General features: G+C 37.4%; 1 protein-coding gene across 1 annotated transcript in view; it reads right to left on the bottom strand.

Annotated features, from left to right (window-relative positions):
* Positions 1 to 18,963, bottom strand: part of LOC150078991 (multiple PDZ domain protein-like) — a 798,800-nt gene that overhangs the window by 453,408 nt on the left and 326,429 nt on the right. Inside the window, exon 11 of the mRNA XM_090382913.1 lies at positions 9,935 to 10,029. Coding sequence (XP_090239039.1) covers positions 9,935 to 10,029 — 95 coding nt within the window. The remainder of the gene's footprint in view (positions 1 to 9,934; positions 10,030 to 18,963) is intronic.

Raw genomic sequence — 18,963 nt, 5'->3', positions numbered from 1 at the left:
TCCAGAAAGTCGCAATTCTCAACACCTGTACGATAGTCAGAGAGTTCCTCAACCAACAGTAACACTAGTCATAACAACCCCCCCCCCCCTGTGTAATTGGTAGCAACACCCATCATGAGGTGAAACTGCCCAATCAGGGAGAAATAATATAAGAGAAATAATAATAACATTCATAAAAAAAAAAACCTAGTAGTTTCTATTATTTCTACCATTTAGCACTTGCATCTTTTAATAACATGAGTTGATCTCACTAAAAGGAATTTAACACGTTTGCTGCTTCATTATGCACATATGTGGCATCAGGATTTTAATCAACTTCGCCGGGAGGACAACCCTACTTTTAGAATTTATTCTTCTAATTTGACAGAAGGAAAACCAGATATTTTTGTCCAGTAATCTTTGCCAGAGGCTAACTAATTCAGTCATAGTGAAAAGAAATAAGACCACAGTAGTCACCATTCAGAGAACAAAATCCCTTTGTTTTGGCTTAATAGTAGTTAGATTAGCTTTAACATTAGTAGAGGCATATGATGCAAGAAAGCAAGCTTATGCAGCATCAGCCAGGAAAAAAAAAAAAAAAAAAAAAAAAAAACTTCCACTTCACCCCTCCATTCGTTCGAAATACCTGCCCAGCTGAGCCTTAAATTTATTTAGGCTATCAACTTCCACAACAAGGGATGAAAGTCTGTTCCACCAAAGAACTACCCACTGGCTAAAGGCAAATTTCCGAACATCTATCCCACATCTGTCTTTCCCCAATTTGAATTTATACCCTCTCAGGTTCTGAACAAGAGGCAGAATCCCATCAGCATTGAGAATGCTCACACCATTCAAGGCTTTATACACCTCTATCAGATCACCTCGCTGGTGCTTGCTGTCCAGACACTGTAATTTGCAAAACTTAAGCCTTTCTTCATAAGAGCAACCCTTTGTTCCATTCACTAACCTTGTTGCCCTTCTCTGTACTCGTTCCAGCAGCTCTACATCCTTCTTGAAATGAGGCTTCCAGACCTGTACACAGTACTCAAGTGTGGCCTCACCATTGCCTTATACAAGGGAATAATCACCTCCTTATCCCTGCTAGAAAAATTCCTGTATATCATTGATATGACACCATGAGCTACTCCTGTATATCATTGATAAGACACCATGAGCTACTCTTGCAGCTCATCTGCACTGTCACAGAACCTCATATCTGCCTGCACAATTACCCCCAGGTCCTTTACATTCTCTACCACTGTCAGTGTAGTACAACAGATTTGATATGTTGCTCTGGGGTTGCTGTTTCCCATATGTAGTACTTTTCATTTGTCAATGTTAAACTTCAGCATCCTTAACAACCCTGCCAACTTTTGTATCATCTGCAAACTTGGGCATTAAGCTTGATATACTATCATCAATATTATTTATAAATACTGAAAACAATAATGGACCCAACACTGAACCCTGAGGGACTCCACTAATAACATTAGTCCACAATGAGCAGTGTCCATTGATTACCACCATCTTCTCCCCTTTATCCATAGCAGCAATTTGCCTCCAATGCCACACTGCTCCAATTTGTGCAGCAGTCTTCCATGGGCAACAGTATCAAAAGCCTTTCTAGAGATCCAAGTATATAATATCAAAGTTATTCCCTGCATCCAGTTCTTTTGTGACTGCATCATAGTATCCAATCAAATTGGTCAGGCAAGACTTCCCCTTAACAAAACCATACTGTGTCTGAGCTATAACTGAAGTCTTGTCTAGATGATCCTGCAGTGCTTCTTTAACCAGTGCCTCCATTAATTTTCCTGGAACACAAGTTAAACTCACAGGTCTATAATTACTTGTGTCAGCCTTTGATCCTCCTTTGTGAATTGGGGTCACATTTGCACATCTCCAGTCTATGGGTATGATAGCTTCCTTGGACTCCACTGAGTCCAAGGAAGCTCTCATAATTATGGCTAAGGGTTTGCTTACTTCCTTTGCTGCCTCCTTTAATATAACTGGATAGATCCCATCCACCCCAGGTGCTTTTCTAGTGTTTTAATCTTCAACACTTACTCCTCCACTTTCCTCTCAGTTATTACAAAATCATCTAGCTCACTGTCGGAGTTTATTTCACCTCTGGCATTCCCCTTCCTGAATAACTCCTCATGTGTGAATGTAGATGCAAAATACTTATTTAGTTTGTTAGCCACCTGAGCAGGATCCTCAACTATTGAACCATCAATATCCAGTGGACCAATCTGATTCATCCCTTTCCTTGTAGAATTTACATAGGTAAAGAACTCTTTTCTGTTTTTCTTTGCATCCCTTGCCAAGGATTTCTCATAATCTGCCTTTGCCTGCCTAATATCCTTTGTAACTTGTTTACAGATCAACTTATATCTATCATTGGCTTCTGTGTGTGTCAAGTGTTAATTTATATGTATCCCAAGCATTTTTCTTCTCTGCCATATGTCTCATTAGTTCATCTGACATCCACTTAGGCCTAAACCTTGAACGATATTTCTTAGTTGGTATGTAAAGCCTAGTAGCTTCCAAGATAAGTTCTTTGAATGCTTCCCATTTTGAATTTTCTGTTGGTAACATCATCAGTTGGTCCAACTGTATAGAATTTAAATACTGTCTCAGACCATCGTAGTCGACTTTACGAAAGCAATAACCCTTCCCTTTACCCCTGATGGTAGTTACCTCTTTGAGTAAATCCCACTTCAGCATACTGTGATCACTACCACCTAGTGTTTAATTTATCTGCAGATTCTTAATGCATGAAGAATCATTACTGATAATCAGATCAAGAGTATTACATCCTCTAGTTGCCTCCCGAACATGCTGATGTAGAAAACAATCATCCAATAAATCCACAAAAGCCTTGCTGGTGTGTGAGTGACCAACCCACAAATTCCAGTCAATATCTGGGAAATTAAAATCCCCCATTATAAGACTCTGATTTACTGGCCCACTCTATTTCCCTGTACTGTTTCTTATTATACTCAACAGAGTCATGAGGCCTATAGCACACTCCTACTCTCAATTTTGATCTCCCAGTGCCACACCAAACTGACTTGACACTGCACTGTCCAGCGATGTCAACTGGCTTCTCTTCCTTGGATTTTATGTGTTTCTTAACTAATAGCATAACCCCTCCTCCCTTCCTATTGTTTCTGTAGACGTTGTACTCCCCAAATTCCAGTTCTGCATTTCTTATATCTGTGTGACACCACATCTCTGATATCCCAACAATATCCACCTTTGATGCTTTGAGCAATACCTCAGATTCATAAATTTTTTAACCAAACTCCTAGCATTGGTGTACACGCAAGTATACATGCATCTGTTCTTTTTCTTAGCTACCCTAACAGAACCCATGTGTTTACTTGTACCGCAATGACTCCCAGCAGTCTGAAATATTCTGCATCTTGTTTACCAGGCTTCTGCTCATTCCAATAGAAGCTGTTGGGTTTTATTGGCACATTTGCAACTAAGGCTATAATGCACGCCAATAGAAACAGTGCAAGAATCACTTTTCCCTCTGCCAGGGGCTACTGTTAATCTATTAGTCCTTGTATCCCCCAAAGCTAGCAGTTTTCAAACCCACCTAACACTGCCTCGATAGAATCAGCAAATATTCTTGCACTCTTTCTATTTAAGTGTATCCCATCCCTGTAGAAGCAGTCCCTTCTGTTAACAAGTACAGACCAGGCTGAAAAAAATTCTACCCCTTGAGCCTTGCACAATCTCTCCAGGGCCGAATTGATCGACAAAGCTTTCATCATATACTCCCTCCTATCGTGTCTGGGCAGAACTGCAGACACTTTCAAATTCAACCCTATTTCACGGCTTTTTTTCAACAGTGACCTGTACTTGGTAAGGAATTCTGCCAGTCTCCTACTCTTAATATCATTAGTGCCAACGTGTACAACTATATCACCTTTTGTGCCCTTAAAATATTTAAGGGCACAATTAATATCATTAAATAATTCCCACATAAATAACACTAGTTTACAAATTTAAGTTTGTTCACTGGGGTTGGATTTCAATAGGTCCTACTGCCCAAATATGTTGCTGTCATTTCAAATATGACTTAGATTTTTTTCTATCACATCCAGATACATCACAATTTAAGAAATAAAAAAGTATTGTTTTTTACCAAAGCATATAACTTTATTGTATTTAGCAATGACAAATTGATAGGATTTACATTTTCATATATCAAAAAATACACAAATGCTAACAAGTATTAATCAAAATTCTGAAACTTTCATTAATCAGACCTTAGTCTCTTTGTTTGAAAAGAACGTTTAATCGTTTTTCTTTTATGTACAGTGCGAGGTTTCTCTCTTTTTAAACACCAGCAGTAGTCAGCCATCATGCTTGTTTTCTGCTCCTTTTTCCTCTGCTCCATTTTCTTTATGTTCTGATGAAATCTCTCCCCTTATTCTTTGCTCATCTGTGCAAGATTTTCAGGGGAAAAATCAAGATGGGCATGCAAAAAGTGAATTTTGATGCTCATATTGCAATCTAAATTGCGAAGCTTTTAGAGCATATTTTGAAAATTTTTTTCATAATCCTGGGATTTATGATTTCAAGAAAGTTTTCCATTACACTTTTAAAAGCAATCCAGGCTTCCCTTTCAATCAGTCATAGTAGTTTCAAACTGACCGTCTAAAACCAATTTTATAATTTGGGGACCAATGAAGATACCTCTCCTTAAATTTTGCGTCAGATAAACCGGAAAATTTACTGCAAAGGTACTTAAAGCAGTTGCCATCCTTATTCAATGCTTTAACAAATTGCTTCATTATGCCTAACTTGATATGCAGTGTAGACAAAAGTATTTTTTTTTGGCTTCACCAAACTTTCATGCACAATATTTTTTGACCCCGGTGTAAGATTCTGCCTCCGAGGCCATTGCTTCTTTGTCCAATGCAGCGCTTTAGCTCTGCTATCCCATTCACAAATAAAGCATGGCATTTTAGTGTACCCACCCTGTTGCCCCAACAACACACAACACTTTTAAGTCTCAACATAGTTGCCATTCGTGATCTTGATATTTAATTTTCTCCAAAAGCAACTTTAGATTGTCATAAGTTTCTTTTAAATAGACTCAATGAGCAACTGGCATAGATGTGTACTTATATCCATTATACAAGAGAACACCTTTTAAACTAGTCTTAGAAGAGTCTATAAATAGTCTCCATTCACTAGGAACATATGATGGAACTCCTAAGGAACTTATTAAACCAGTGACATCACTGCAATATACGAGAAGACCTTCTTGTGAAAAATATGTAAGCACTGCCTTTTACGATTTCTGTACCAGGAAAATGATGTACTGGAGCAAGTAAGTTCTTTGCTTGAAGTCTGGATCCCAGAATTTCAGCAGCATACTTTGGAAGACCTAAGTCTCTTATTAAATTATTCAGTTCGAATTGCATGAATTGCTGTGGCATTAAAATATTTTCTGGTTGACAACATTCCTCTTCACTAACCTCTTTAGCTTCTGCTTCGGTGGAAAAAGATGTGGACTCCAAAGTTTCTGGTGGAGGTTTTACAGGCAGATCAGGTCCATGCAGAACCGGTCTTATGGCTGACGGTAGATCTGGATATTTGATGTCCTTTTTATTTTTTGAATTGTAACTTTTAACGTCACATACACAAAAGTAACATTCGGCGTGGCTTATTGGCTCACGCCACACCATAGGAATAGCAAATGGCAAGAACACCTTTTTTCCTTGACTTCATTTTCTAAGATGTTCAACACATGTATAGCATAATTTATGCAGTGCCCACGATTAATCCTGATTCCCTAGTTTTATGTCAAAGTATGCATAATATGAGTTTTTTACAAAATCAGTAATATTTCGCCCCTGCTTTACAGGAAAAAAACAACCACATAAGTAACAAAATATGTCGGGACTGTTTATACACTTTCTGGTTGCCATACTAAAAGAAAACTAACACACAATGAGAGCTCATGACGGTTTTTACAGGAATACTGTGATGTCCCACTGATATAGGCTCTGTGGTTGAGTGGACTGTACAAACAAGTGAGTGCATGCTCAGACAAGTTTAACCCGTACCTACACACAGGAGTATCTGGCTTATAACCAGACTCCACTTGGAAAATAAAATTCTGGGAATCGCAGATGAGCCGGAAGAGTGGGGTGGGGGCCGACTATATTCCTGGGTCAAGGTTGGCTACCTTGCAGTATGACCTTGCAGTGTGTGTAGTTACGGGTTAAACATGCACAATCAGTTGTATTTGAGGTAAATATTTGACACTGATTACGAATATAGGAATATAAAACTTGTAAACCATTGCAGAAACTATAGCTATGTACACATTCGCGTATGATACCTAGGTAATAATTTAATGAATTGTGAAAAATTTTTACGTGATAGAAACAAACGGACTTCGGTTTAGTAATCAGTAAACATGCATAAATAACTGCCACATACTTTTACTGAAACCCCAGATACACTGTAAACCAGTGATATAATTATCTTCACTGCCATCCATGGTTCCTTACCTGAAGATTCTAATGGATAAAGAGTCACTGCTAGTAATCATACCAACAGCATTGCTTTGTTTTTTGTTGCCTCTCTAACATGCTGATATAGAGTCATCCAGTAAATCTGGAAACATTCTGTTACTAGTTAGTATAGTCACCAACTATAGCTACTTTCTGTGGGAGAAGTGGCTTCAGGACTTTCAAGATATGACATGACTGATAAGACATTCTGATTTATAGGCCAACTATATTTGTCTGTATAGTTCTTCATTGTATTTATCACAGTCAACTGGCTTATAACAAACTCCTATTCTTATTTCTGTTTTCCCACTGTTTAAGCATCACCAGACTGAATCAACGTCAATTTAGTGATCTCCTTAAAATACATTATTTTAAGGAGATCACTAAATTGATGTTGATTCAGTTGTTTCATTATTTGTTAACTTAAACAAATAATGAAATTGTATCTCAACTGTGAATTTTGATATGAAATGGTCAACAATTAACTCTTCGTGAAATCGTTGACGAAACTTATTTCTGCCATATCACATCATTCTTCTGTTGTAATGCACAATCTGAACATGCAGCACGGTTACCCAAACTTCATGCCACGGCTGTTAATACGAAGGGTTTCTGAAAAGTAAGGTAACACATTTTTTCTCTCGATGATGTTCAATAATACGAAGTTGAAATTACACACCAAAAAATTACTCACGAGTGGTGTGAGCAGTGTGTGGAGTTGCGTTGTCATGCAACAAAATCACATCACTTGTCAGGAGTCCTGGTCAAATGTTGGCTTTCAGTTTTTCCAACGATGCCCAGTAAAGCTGTGCATTGATTGTTCCTCCCTTCGGCAAGAAATCCACCAACAGAATGTCTTGGCGATCCCAGAACACTGTGGCCATGACTTTTCGGACACTGGAAACAGTTTTGAATTTTTTGTGCATAGGAGATTGTAGATGTTTCCAGGTCTTGTTTGGAGTCTTATTTTCTCTCCAGGGTAAAGTGATGAACCTACGTTTCATCTGCTGTGACTATGCGAAGGAGAGAAAAATCCTCTCCCTCGTCGCTGTAACACAACAGGTCCTCCAGACACATCCCCATGCATTTTGCTTTGTCCTTCTCTAACAATTGCTGGGGCACCCAGTGGCAGCACACCTTTCAAAAGCTAAGAACATCGTAAACAGCCAACTTACTCACGTTCACTATTTGCACAATTTCACTCGCCTCTTTTCAAGAATGATGCCCTTAATGCGCGAAATTTCTTCTGTCTTGCTCGATGAAGGACTGCCCACCCGATGTCAACACGGCCTGCTTTAAATTCATTGCACTAAAAACAACACCTGCTTCTTTTTCATCGCCATACACAGCAACCAGTTCATGATGAATATCACTTGAAGACACTTTTGCTTGCAAAAAGTGTCTAACTTCACGAACACCTGTTTTGGACCACACTTGCACAGTAGCCGCCATTTTGCAACTGGAATCTGCTGTGAGGTAACAGTACAACCACACTGCACTGGCAGTCTTTTTGAACGTTATTAACGGGTATATTTGTCCACAGCGTTTCATCTCATTCCCTTTCAGCATTATTAAGGAAAAAAATGTGTTACCTTACTTTTCGGAAACTCCTCGTAGATGAACAACACTGCCAACAAGTCCTTCCTAATTTGTTTGAATGTGTAACAAATAAAACATTTCCGAAATAATACCTGGAAATAAAATGGGAGTTGTGTGTTTGATCCCAAAGCCAAACAGCAGCCATCTCAGTACAAGACTCTTTCTTTCCCACAATCTAAAAAAGCACAGCAAGTGTACAAGGACGTCTTGCTAACATTTTCTGATTGAGGATGTTTTCCACCATGAATACACTCACTGCACAGGAACAAACAATTAATAGAGAGTTTTACACCAAATTTCTGAGGATGCCTTCATAAAGCAGTTCAAAGAAAAATACCAAAGTAGTGGAACTCCAAAGACTGGTCACTTCACAACAGTAATGGGTTGTCACATTCACTACTAGTTGTATAGGTTTTTTTTTTTTTTTTTTTTTGAAACAAAGAATCACCCAAGTCTAGCAACTCCCATCTTCAGCAGCTATGGCTCCACAGGACTTTTTTTTTCTTTCCCCCCAAAGACTGGGGGAGGGGAGGAAACACAGAAATAGCATTTATTTGATAGCATACAAACAACAAGTAAAACAACAGCTTGGCTTTCAAGTTTCAAAAAATCTGATCTCCAGAAATGCTTCCAAGGCATTAAAAGGACATTTCAAACAGGACTGCACCACCCACCCTGTATGTCACTATATTATAGCAGTCTAGATACTTTTGAACATCTTGTATATTTACTTGTCACATGAGGACCCCCAGCATCTTGCTTTCCAGGCTCCTATATTCCGAAGAGAAGCACTGCAGTAATCAATTTCACCTCTTCCTATTGTTGCCACTAATTTATTAGTTTATGTATATCCCCCAAGCAAACTAGCAGTTTTCTGGCCCACCTAGAATTGCCTTGATAGCATCTGCAAATATTCCTGCACCTCATATTTAAGCAGATAACATTGCTGTAAAAACAGCTCCTAGCAAATACAGAGGACTGAAAAAATTTTTATTCTGTGGGCCTTACACAACTACTAGTACCAAATTGATTGAAAAGGCTCTCATCATGTACTCCCTCCTATCATGCCTGGCGAAAATTACAGACACCTCCAAATTTATTCCTCTTAACTCAACACTGCCACATAACTGCAAAGTAAATCCTCCAATTGCCTGTGCTTAATATCATTAGTACTAACATATACAATGACATCACCCTTTTTTGACCTTAAAAGATAACTGTTCTATAGCATCATTAACTTTTGTCCCTGGCAGACATACCCTGGCACTATTTCACTGAAAACAGTCACCAACAATCAGGGGCCAGCCCCAAGTACTGACAAAAGATACTATAGTCACGTTCTTCCCATAATCAAAATAATGGGTTGTTTTATTGCTACATGATGATTAAATCTTAAAGATTTCCAATAATGGTGTTAACCATTCTTTTAGAAAATTCCGGGATCACCCTTACCAACAACAGCTGCTTTATGTGGAAACAAGGCCTTCTGCCTTTGAAAATCTCGTTATGCTACTTGATGTATAAGTATATTTGGGCAAATGAGTGCCTGATGGGTCTCCTGTTATTATTCCTCCACCCTGCATTTATTTCCATAATTTGTTTGAGGGAATTTACTAGAAAATAAGACTAAGTTAAAATTAAAGATAATTAAAATTTCAGATGCTAAATACTAAAAATATAAACAAATATCTCTTTAAAAACAAAACTTTCATTAATAAATTTTCTAATAAAAATTCAGTTGATACAGAAAACAATTTCAAAGTAAGATATACAAAAATATTTATATTATAGGTTTTCTAAATAATTATCACCTAAGCAATATCATTTTATACACAGATCCTGAAAGTCCTTTAATCATTGCAGAAGCATTCAGATGACATCTGCCATACATCACAAGACCATTCACCTATTAACGAGCAAAGAAAAAGTTTCATATTTTAAAGTGCCACCCAAGTATATATATGCATATACATTAAACACTTATTGAAAAAAACTAATTTGCTATAATTAAAAAACTGTTTACTTATAAAAAATACAATATCAGAATGAAATATAAAAATAATTATATTAAAAATTAACCAGTTTATTTTGCCAAAAGAAAAAAAAAAAAAAAAAAAAAACTTCAAACCTTTGGAGCAAAAGTTACAGATTCTAAAGCAAAATGATCCACTGATTCCAAAAGTATCTCTATTGAAAGTTACAGTATACTGAAATTTTAGTAACTTAATGAACAACAAATTTCAAATTTCATACGATAATACATATGCTATCTTAAAATAGGTATTATTAATTTTAAAGTACTTTAATCAAACATATAGCCTAATTCCTTAGAAATTTTTTTCACACACAAGAGTATTTCTTATAGTTAGTTTCCTTTCCCTCCTAAGAACCTGCGGCAATTACATAATCACAACAGCATCACAGAACCTTAGAACTGCTTTTCGATCGTGAAAATGTCCAGAAGAAAACATTCCCCTAAAACGGGTAATTCGCCTGGTGAGATCAGCAAAATGGCATCCATATGAGGAAAGACTTTGAATATGTCAGCTGCAGAGCTTGGAAACTAGAAACCTTAAAGCAGACTTGATTGAGATGTTTAAGGCTCTAAGATGCAAAGGTAAAATGAATGAGGACAAAATTTTCAGGGTTATAAAGGATTCTAGAACTGGGGGCCATAATTTCAAGTTATGTTTAGACTGGATTACAAGAAGTTTTATTTTAGCCAGCGAGTTATAAATTACTGGAATAAGTTACCTACATGGGTAGTAGAGGCTCACAGTTTGGGGAATTTCAAAGGTCAGCTGGATAATTACCTACAGGAAGAGGGAAATGCATAGGTTTTCTATTCCCTTTTCTCTTATTATTTTTTATTTTTTTATTTATTTTTTTTTTTTTTGGATTTTATTTATTTTTTTGGCTGGTGCAGGAAGTGCAAGCCACACAGTGCAAGGAAGCCATAGGCTTCCTTGCACTGTGTGGCTAATACTAATCTCCCATATTTTGAGGGGTGGGAAAATCAGGATGGGAATCTAGATTTTTTTTTTTTTTTTTTTTTGAGATCACATACTTAGATGAGCATTCTCTGGGAAATTATACACAAACAAACATGTGCTGGGATTACTCGGGAGAAGAAGTATGCCACCAAAAGGATCCCATAGTAATGAAATTTATCTAGTAAGCTGAATAACTGTGAAGAGTCATATCTACCTGGGATGGACAATCTGCAGAACATTTGCATAGGGCTGCCTGGCTGTGGTAAGATGTTATGAAAGGAACATTGGTATCCAAAGTTTGCCAATTTCAGTAACATGAATTCATTTGCCAAAAGTGGCATTGTTGTTGGGGTTGGTGGGGTAGGCTTGAGGCTTCCAGCAAATGATAATGAAAAATTTTCAATTTACTGACGGAAACTCAATTTGGGATCAACTATTATGCCTAAATCATGATGAGACAGAGGGAATCTGTTTAACTATCTATTTAACTGATAAGGCTCCACTGAAGTGGAGTCTTATCAGATATTTGCTAGCATAATATCACCTTTGATAAAGAATATCCAACACATTCTAACTTACATGGATGACATGAAGTATGCAGCTCTGTATTTCCAAAGATCTTAATTGTAGGATAGTTTTTGAAACAATTGAGGTTTTTTTTTTTTTTTTTTTTTATTTTAATAAAATAAACTGTAGTTAATACAGGATCATTGAAAAAGGATGTCTGTGATTTCCCTTTTAATTATCTTTGGAAATATTTGATAGATTGCTGTGATCGCAGCAGAAAACAGTGTGGTAACTTACTAAGTTTTATTTGACACCTCAACCTTGGTGGTGGTGCTGTGAGTGTGCGCAGAATGACTCCTATGCACACTGCCTCAGTCAGTGTTAGTAATATGGGGACCGTACAGCAGAAAGTGCAGTGTGTGTAATGTGTTACACTGAATTTAAATCTGTCATAACAGTGCAACATCAATACCAATGCACTTACAGACAAGATTATAATATGTTGGTTTAATCAGTTTAAGGAAACTGGTAGTGCAGTGGCCATGTTACCGACACTGACTGAGGCGGTGTACAGTCACGGCACAGCCAAGGTCATCGTTGAGGTGTCAAATAAAACTTAGTAACCACACTATACGCTGCTATGATCACAACAATTGATCAAATATTTCAAAAGATATTTAAAAGGGAAATCACATATACCTTTTCCGATGACCCTGTATATAGTCACGTACGTTAGTTCATTTTTGTATTGAGATAAGTATTTGGAAAGTTACAGCTTAATATGATGAACTGAAGATAACCTTGGAAATCGATATTTTGATAGGAACTTCATAACTTTCTAAGTTTAAATTTGTAAAGTAATTTGGAAAGCTATAGATAGCCTTAATATTCAAATAGCCTTTGTTATCAATATTTTGGCAGGAATTTTGAAACTTTTGTTCAGTAGCTTAAATTTAACTTCTTTAGTGATTTAAGTTTTGTCAACAGTTCAATTTCTGCATATTTTGTTAACATAAATTCTGTAATATATTGTAAATTTAAATTTTAATCTTTCTAAAGTTCAAATTTTACTTAAATTATGGTTGCTACAAGATCCACCAACAACAAGTCCAAGTACATAGGGACTTCAACGGAAATGCCTGCAGGCAATGCCAGTGCGAGTCGCAACGTAGTCATTTTTATAGCTCACATCATGTATTCTAAGGCTAGTCTAGTAGACAGACTTAGCTCTGTCTACTAGTAGACAGACCTAGCCCTTCTAGTGATCATTTCTTTTCAACCGAAGTAAGGAGTGTACCAATCTCAAATTACAACTTGGTGCATTATGAGAATAATTTGAATCACTAAAGAAATGAGTGCTTGCCTTAGAAAAAATTGTAACTGGAAGCTCATCAGGTACTCAAGTATCTCCTGACCTGCCAATTCAGGCCTCAGAAAAGAACAGTCAAATGCAGATTGCTCTGGTCAAAACTGAGCTAGTTTTATTTAGCATTAGCATATGATGCAAGAAAGCAAGCTTATACAGCATCAGCAAAAAAAAAAAAAAAAACACCCACTTCCACTTCACCCCTCCATTCGTTCGAAATACCTGTCCAACTGAGCCTTAAATTTATTTAGGCTATCAACTTCCACGACAAGGGATGGAAGTCTGTTCCACCAACCAACTACCCACTGGTTAAAGGCAAATTTCCACACGTCTATCCTAACATCTGCCTTTCCTCAATTTGAATTTATGCCCTCTCAGGTGATTATTCTGAACAAGAGGCAGAATCCCATCAGCATTGAGAATGCTCAAACCATTCAAGGCTTTATACACCTCTATCAGATCACCTCGCTGGTGCTTACTGCCCAGACACTGTAATTTGCAAAACTTAAGCCTTTCTTCATAAGAGCAACCCTTGGTTCCATTCACTAACCTTGTTGCCCTTCTCTGTACTCGTTCCAGCAGATCTACATCCTTCTTGAAACGAGGCTTCCAGACCTGTGCACAGTACTCAAGTGTGGCCTCACCATTGCCTTATACAAGGGAATAATCACCTCCTTATCCCTGCTAGAAAAATTCCTGTATATCACTGATAAGACACCATGAGCTACTCTTGCAGCCCGTCTGCACTGTCACAGAACTTCATATCTGCCTGCACAATTACCCCCAGGTCCTTTTCATTCTCTACCACTGTCAGTGTAGTACAACAGATTTGATATGTTTCTCTGGGGTTGCTGTTTCCCATATGTAGTACTTTACATTTGTCAACGTTAAACTTCATTTGCCACCTCTCAGCCCATCTGCTCAACCTTTCCAGATCATGTTGGAGCACCATAGCGTCAGTAGTGTCCTTAACAACCCTGCCAACTTTTGTATCATCTGCAAACTTGGGCATTAAGCTTGATATACCATCATCAATATTATTTATAAATACAGAAAACAATAATGGACCCAACACCGAACCCTGAGGGACTCCACTGATAACATTAGTCCACGATGAGCAGTGTCCATTGATTACCACTCTGTCTTCTCCCCCTCAACCACCCCTTTATCCATAGCAGCAATTTGCCTCCAATTTGTTCAGCAGTCTTCCATGTGCAACGGTATCAAAAGCCTTTCTAGAGATCCAAGTATACAATATCAAAGTTATTCCCTGCATCCAGTTCTTTTGTAACTGCATCATAGTATCCAATCAAATTGATCAGGCAAGACTTCCCATTAACAAAACCATGCTGTGTCCGAGCTATAAGTGAAGTCTTATCTAGATGATCCTGCACTGCTTCTTTAACCAGTGCCTCCATTAATTTTCCTGGAACACAAGTTAAACTTACAGGTCTATAATTACTTGTGTCAGCCTTTGATCCTTCTTTGTGAATTGGGGTCACATTTGCACATCTCCAATCTATGGTACCTCCCCTGAGTCCAAGGAAGCTCTCATAATTATGGCTAAGGGTTTGCTTACTTCCTTTGCTGCCTCCTTTAATATAACTGGATAGATCCCATCCAACCCAGGTGCCTTTCTTGTGTTTATCTTCAACAATTTCTCCTCCACTTTCCTCTCAGTTATTACAAAATCATCTAGCTCACTGTCTGAGTTTACTTCACCTCTGGCATTCCCCTTCCTGAATAACTCCTCATGTGTGAATGTAGATGCAAAATACTTGTTTAGTTTGTTAGCCACCTGAGCAGGATCCTCAACTGTTGAACCATCAATATCCAGTGGACCAATCAGATTCATCCTTTTCCTTCTAGAGTTTACATAGAAAAAGAACTCTTTTCTGTTTTTCTTTGCATCATTTGCCAAAGATTTCTCATAATCTGCCTTTGCCTTCCTAATCTCCTTTGTGACTTGGTTACAGACCAGCTTATATCTATCATAGGCTTTTATGTCACCCATTAATTTATATGTATCCCATGCATTTTTCTTCTCTGCCATATGCCTCATTAGTTCATCTGACATCCATTTAGGCCTAAACCTTGAACAAAATTTCTTAGTTGATATGTAAAGCCTAGTAGCTTCCAAGATAAGTTCTTTGAATGCTTCCCATTTTGAATTTGCTGTTGGTAACATCATCAGTTGGTCCGACTGTATAGAATTTAAATACTGTCTCAGACCATCGTAGTCGCCTTTACGAAAGCAATAACCCTTCCCTTTACCCCTGATGGTAGTTACCTCTTTGAGTAAATCCCACTTCAGCATACTGTGATCACTGCCACCTAGTGTTTAATTTATCTGCAGATTCTTAATGCATGAAGAATCACTAATGATAATCAGATCAAGAGTATTACATCCTCTAGTTGCCTCCCGAACATGCTGATGTAGAAAACAATCATCCAATAAATCCACAAAAGGCTTGCTAGTGTGTGAGTGACCAACCCACAAATTCCAATCAATATCTGGGAAATTAAAATCCCCCATTATAAGACTCTCTGATTTACTGGCCCACTATTTCCCTGTATAGTCAAAAGGTTGGCTTATTTAGGGATTCCCAATTTAACCCAATTTAATGACAACCAAGGACGGAGTTAGTGCACTTCTACTTCCTTGCGCATATTTTAATCCCGTTTAAATCATAATTACTATTTACCCACCCCTTAATTTAAGAACCAATCACCTTAAAGCTAGTCACCTCTTGCCATTCAAACCATAACAACTGCAGATCGATCAAGGTGTGTATTGAAAAATTAAGCCCTTGCTATTTTTTGAATTTAGTTAAAAGTACAATTTGATTGACAACAAAGTTTAACAAAATTAGTAGATTTTGCTGATTAATTGACAATATTAAATTATATACGATGCTATACTAATGCTATCTAGTTCGGGATATAACACTGTATCGTATAACAATGGCGCAAGTTACGAACGGTAAATCTACGGACACTTAAGTATTAATTAACTTCCAAATCTCGCTGTCTCAATTCAGAATAAACTAATGATCCTGACTAGGTCTATAAGCTACTTATAGAAAATTATTTGATGTATCAATTGGACAATAAAGCGGCTAAATATGGCTAAAAAGCTTCTTGTTCAGCTGAGTGCAACTCGTAACATGTGGATATGATACTTACTGATACTTTTATGCAATTACAAGACCGAGTAAGGAATAAATACACCAGATTAATCAGAAAGACACAAAATAATGCTATACTACTAAATTTAAATCAAAAGTTTTAGAAAAACAATAATTTCAAATCAATAAATAAGAAAATCCACTTAGCGGCTTTGAACACGTCTGGCTCCCACTAGCCTCATCAGCAGACTCCTCTTAGGGAACCGACAAATAAATTATACACTTGGTGGAGTTGAATTAAAAACAATGGAGAAGGAAAGAGATCTAGGAGTTACATATGGGCAAATATGAAGTTTTCTGAACAGTGTAAACAGGCAGTCAGGAAAGCCAGTGGTGTCCTATCAATGATTTATCAAACATTATTCTGTAGAGACAGGGAGGTCATAATCCCACTGTATAATGCAATTATAAGATCACATTTGGAATACTGGGTTCAAGTATGGAGACATCATCTGAAAAACAGACTCAGATTCTTGAAAGGGTCCAAAGACTAGCAACTCAACTCAAATGCTGAGATCGGTAGAAGGACTCCAATTATTTGGGCTACAGAACTTGGCATCTCAGAGGTGATCTGATTGACATTTATATGGCTCTGAGAGGGTTGGTTGGTTGGTTGATTTGGTAGTTGTTGGCGCATCGGCTTCTGTGGCCATATTGCACCTCCCAAGGTTTTTGCAGTACTTTGATCCAAGCCCGAGGCGGGAGCTCTGAGAGGGATTAGTAAAATGAATGAAAGTGGAATTCTCACTATTATAAAGAATTCCAGAACTATTATAAAGAATTCCAGGAGTCATAAATTCAAATTACAGGGCTTGAGGTTCATATTAGATTGTAGGCAGTTTTCTTTTAACCAGACGGTTGTTGATTGCTGAAACAAGTTTCCCTTGCAGGTAGTTGAGGCTGACAGTTTGATTAAATTCAAAGGTCAACTGGATAGTTACCTGTGTGAAGAGGGAAGCATATACAATCGAAGCTCTATATAACGACTACCCAGGGGAATGAGAAAAATGGTCATCATATCAGAAGGATGTTATTTTGATTGTTCATAAAATCAGCAACAAGTAAAAGCTTAAACATTTAATGTAATTATACTAATACATTATATAATCTTATTAATAATATGTACAACAGTACTAAACAGGAAAATTACAATTGAATTGTAAATTTCACTATGCAGGCTACATACCTATCAAGACTTAAGAGAATTGTTTCATTCTTTAAAATAATCTGTCAAAATATGCTGTTTCAAAGGTAGAGCATGTTTTAAAAGAGAATTATGAAGGTTTGCAACAGCAGTTATTTTACTTTCACAGTTAGGCTATGCTTGAGAAAAATCAACATACAAGTTCTAATTCTTGAGGAGAATCTTTCAATGGAACTTCTTCTTCAACAACAGTAGGTTCCTCAACTTCATTGTAACAAATTTCAGTAGATTCCATTGCATCTATGAGTTCCTCTTCATTTGTGCATATCCTGAAACATTCAACGTCCGCATCCATTTCTGCATAATCTTTGAAGCTCAAGTTTTCTTGTAAATTTAGGTGATGATGCACATACCAAATATTTCTTCCGTTATTCCACTGTTCTTCAAAATTAATAGAAAAAGTATGCAAAGCTTCACACATACTGCTTCATTCAAAGCGGTAAGCGGCAAATCCAGCACGTTTGAAGCAGTTGAAGATCACTTTTTCATCAACTTCATTGCATGCTGAAACACATTACCTGCAGAAAATCGATTTCTTCAAATTGAATTTTGCTTTCAAGGCATATCATAATTTCATTTAATAGCATTCTTCAGTAGTTTTTTTCTAGTGTGTAATCCACTGAAAAAAAAAATCAAGGTGTAATCCAGCATTTTTCTTTAAATACTGGATTACACCTCGATCAAGTGGCTGAACAACTGACATCATATTTGGTGGTAGGTACTCAACAGCGATTGCAAGTTGTTTACTTGGCAACGTTGTTGTTTTGGTTTTTAGGGGCATTAGCAACTAAGGCCATATTGCTCCAGGATATGCGATGGTCATTCCCTGACCTTTCCACATTCTCTGTATTTGGTAGTGATGGGCTCAAACCCCAGTCTAATCAAGAAGCGTGTGCTACACACTGCTGCTCCTTCCCACCTGGCTACGGAGGTGCCACTTGGCAATGAGGGATGCAGTTATCCACAAACAGCAAATTTTTTCTATTCTTCTCACTCATCCTGCAATCTAAGTCTCTGATCCATTCGTCGTAGATTTATGATGTCACCTTTGGTTTGTTTGATACATAATCAGTAATGCCTTCAAACCTTTAAAGTAGCAAGACTTCTGGGCTTTCCCAATGATTATAAGAGGAAGCTTCTCTGTGCCAGACATTTTTGCTGCTAGGAGAATGATAACCTAGTGTTTGGCCTTTTTGTCGCCACTACATTTCTCACCTTTATATGCAAGTGTTTTATCCAGTAGCAAATAAAAACATAACATTCACCAGAGAATGTTATGTAGGCAAAACTGCAAGGAGATTGAAAGATCGAGTTTCGGAACACTGGGGGGGGCTCCGTATGTTAATTTTGAATGCTCCACTGTTGCCATTATTGGGTTAAACAGCACAGACTTGATCCACGATATGACACAGAAATCAACTATTCATGTGACTGTCGCCACTGCTCATGGCTCGAGGCACTGCACATACTCAACTGCAGTAGTACTATAAACCGTAATAAAAGTGTATATATACATGCCATTATGGAGTCTATCATTCATACAGCACTCATTGGTTGCCACCGTAACAATAATGTCTTATCA

This window comes from Mastigoproctus giganteus, chromosome 10 (genome assembly GCF_048544385.1).
Source record: "Mastigoproctus giganteus isolate SK-2022 chromosome 10, ASM4854438v1, whole genome shotgun sequence".
Classification (NCBI taxonomy): domain Eukaryota; kingdom Metazoa; phylum Arthropoda; class Arachnida; order Uropygi; family Thelyphonidae; genus Mastigoproctus; species Mastigoproctus giganteus.
The sequence above is the reverse complement of the archived record's forward strand: the minus strand, read 5'-3'. Positions and strand labels throughout refer to the sequence as shown.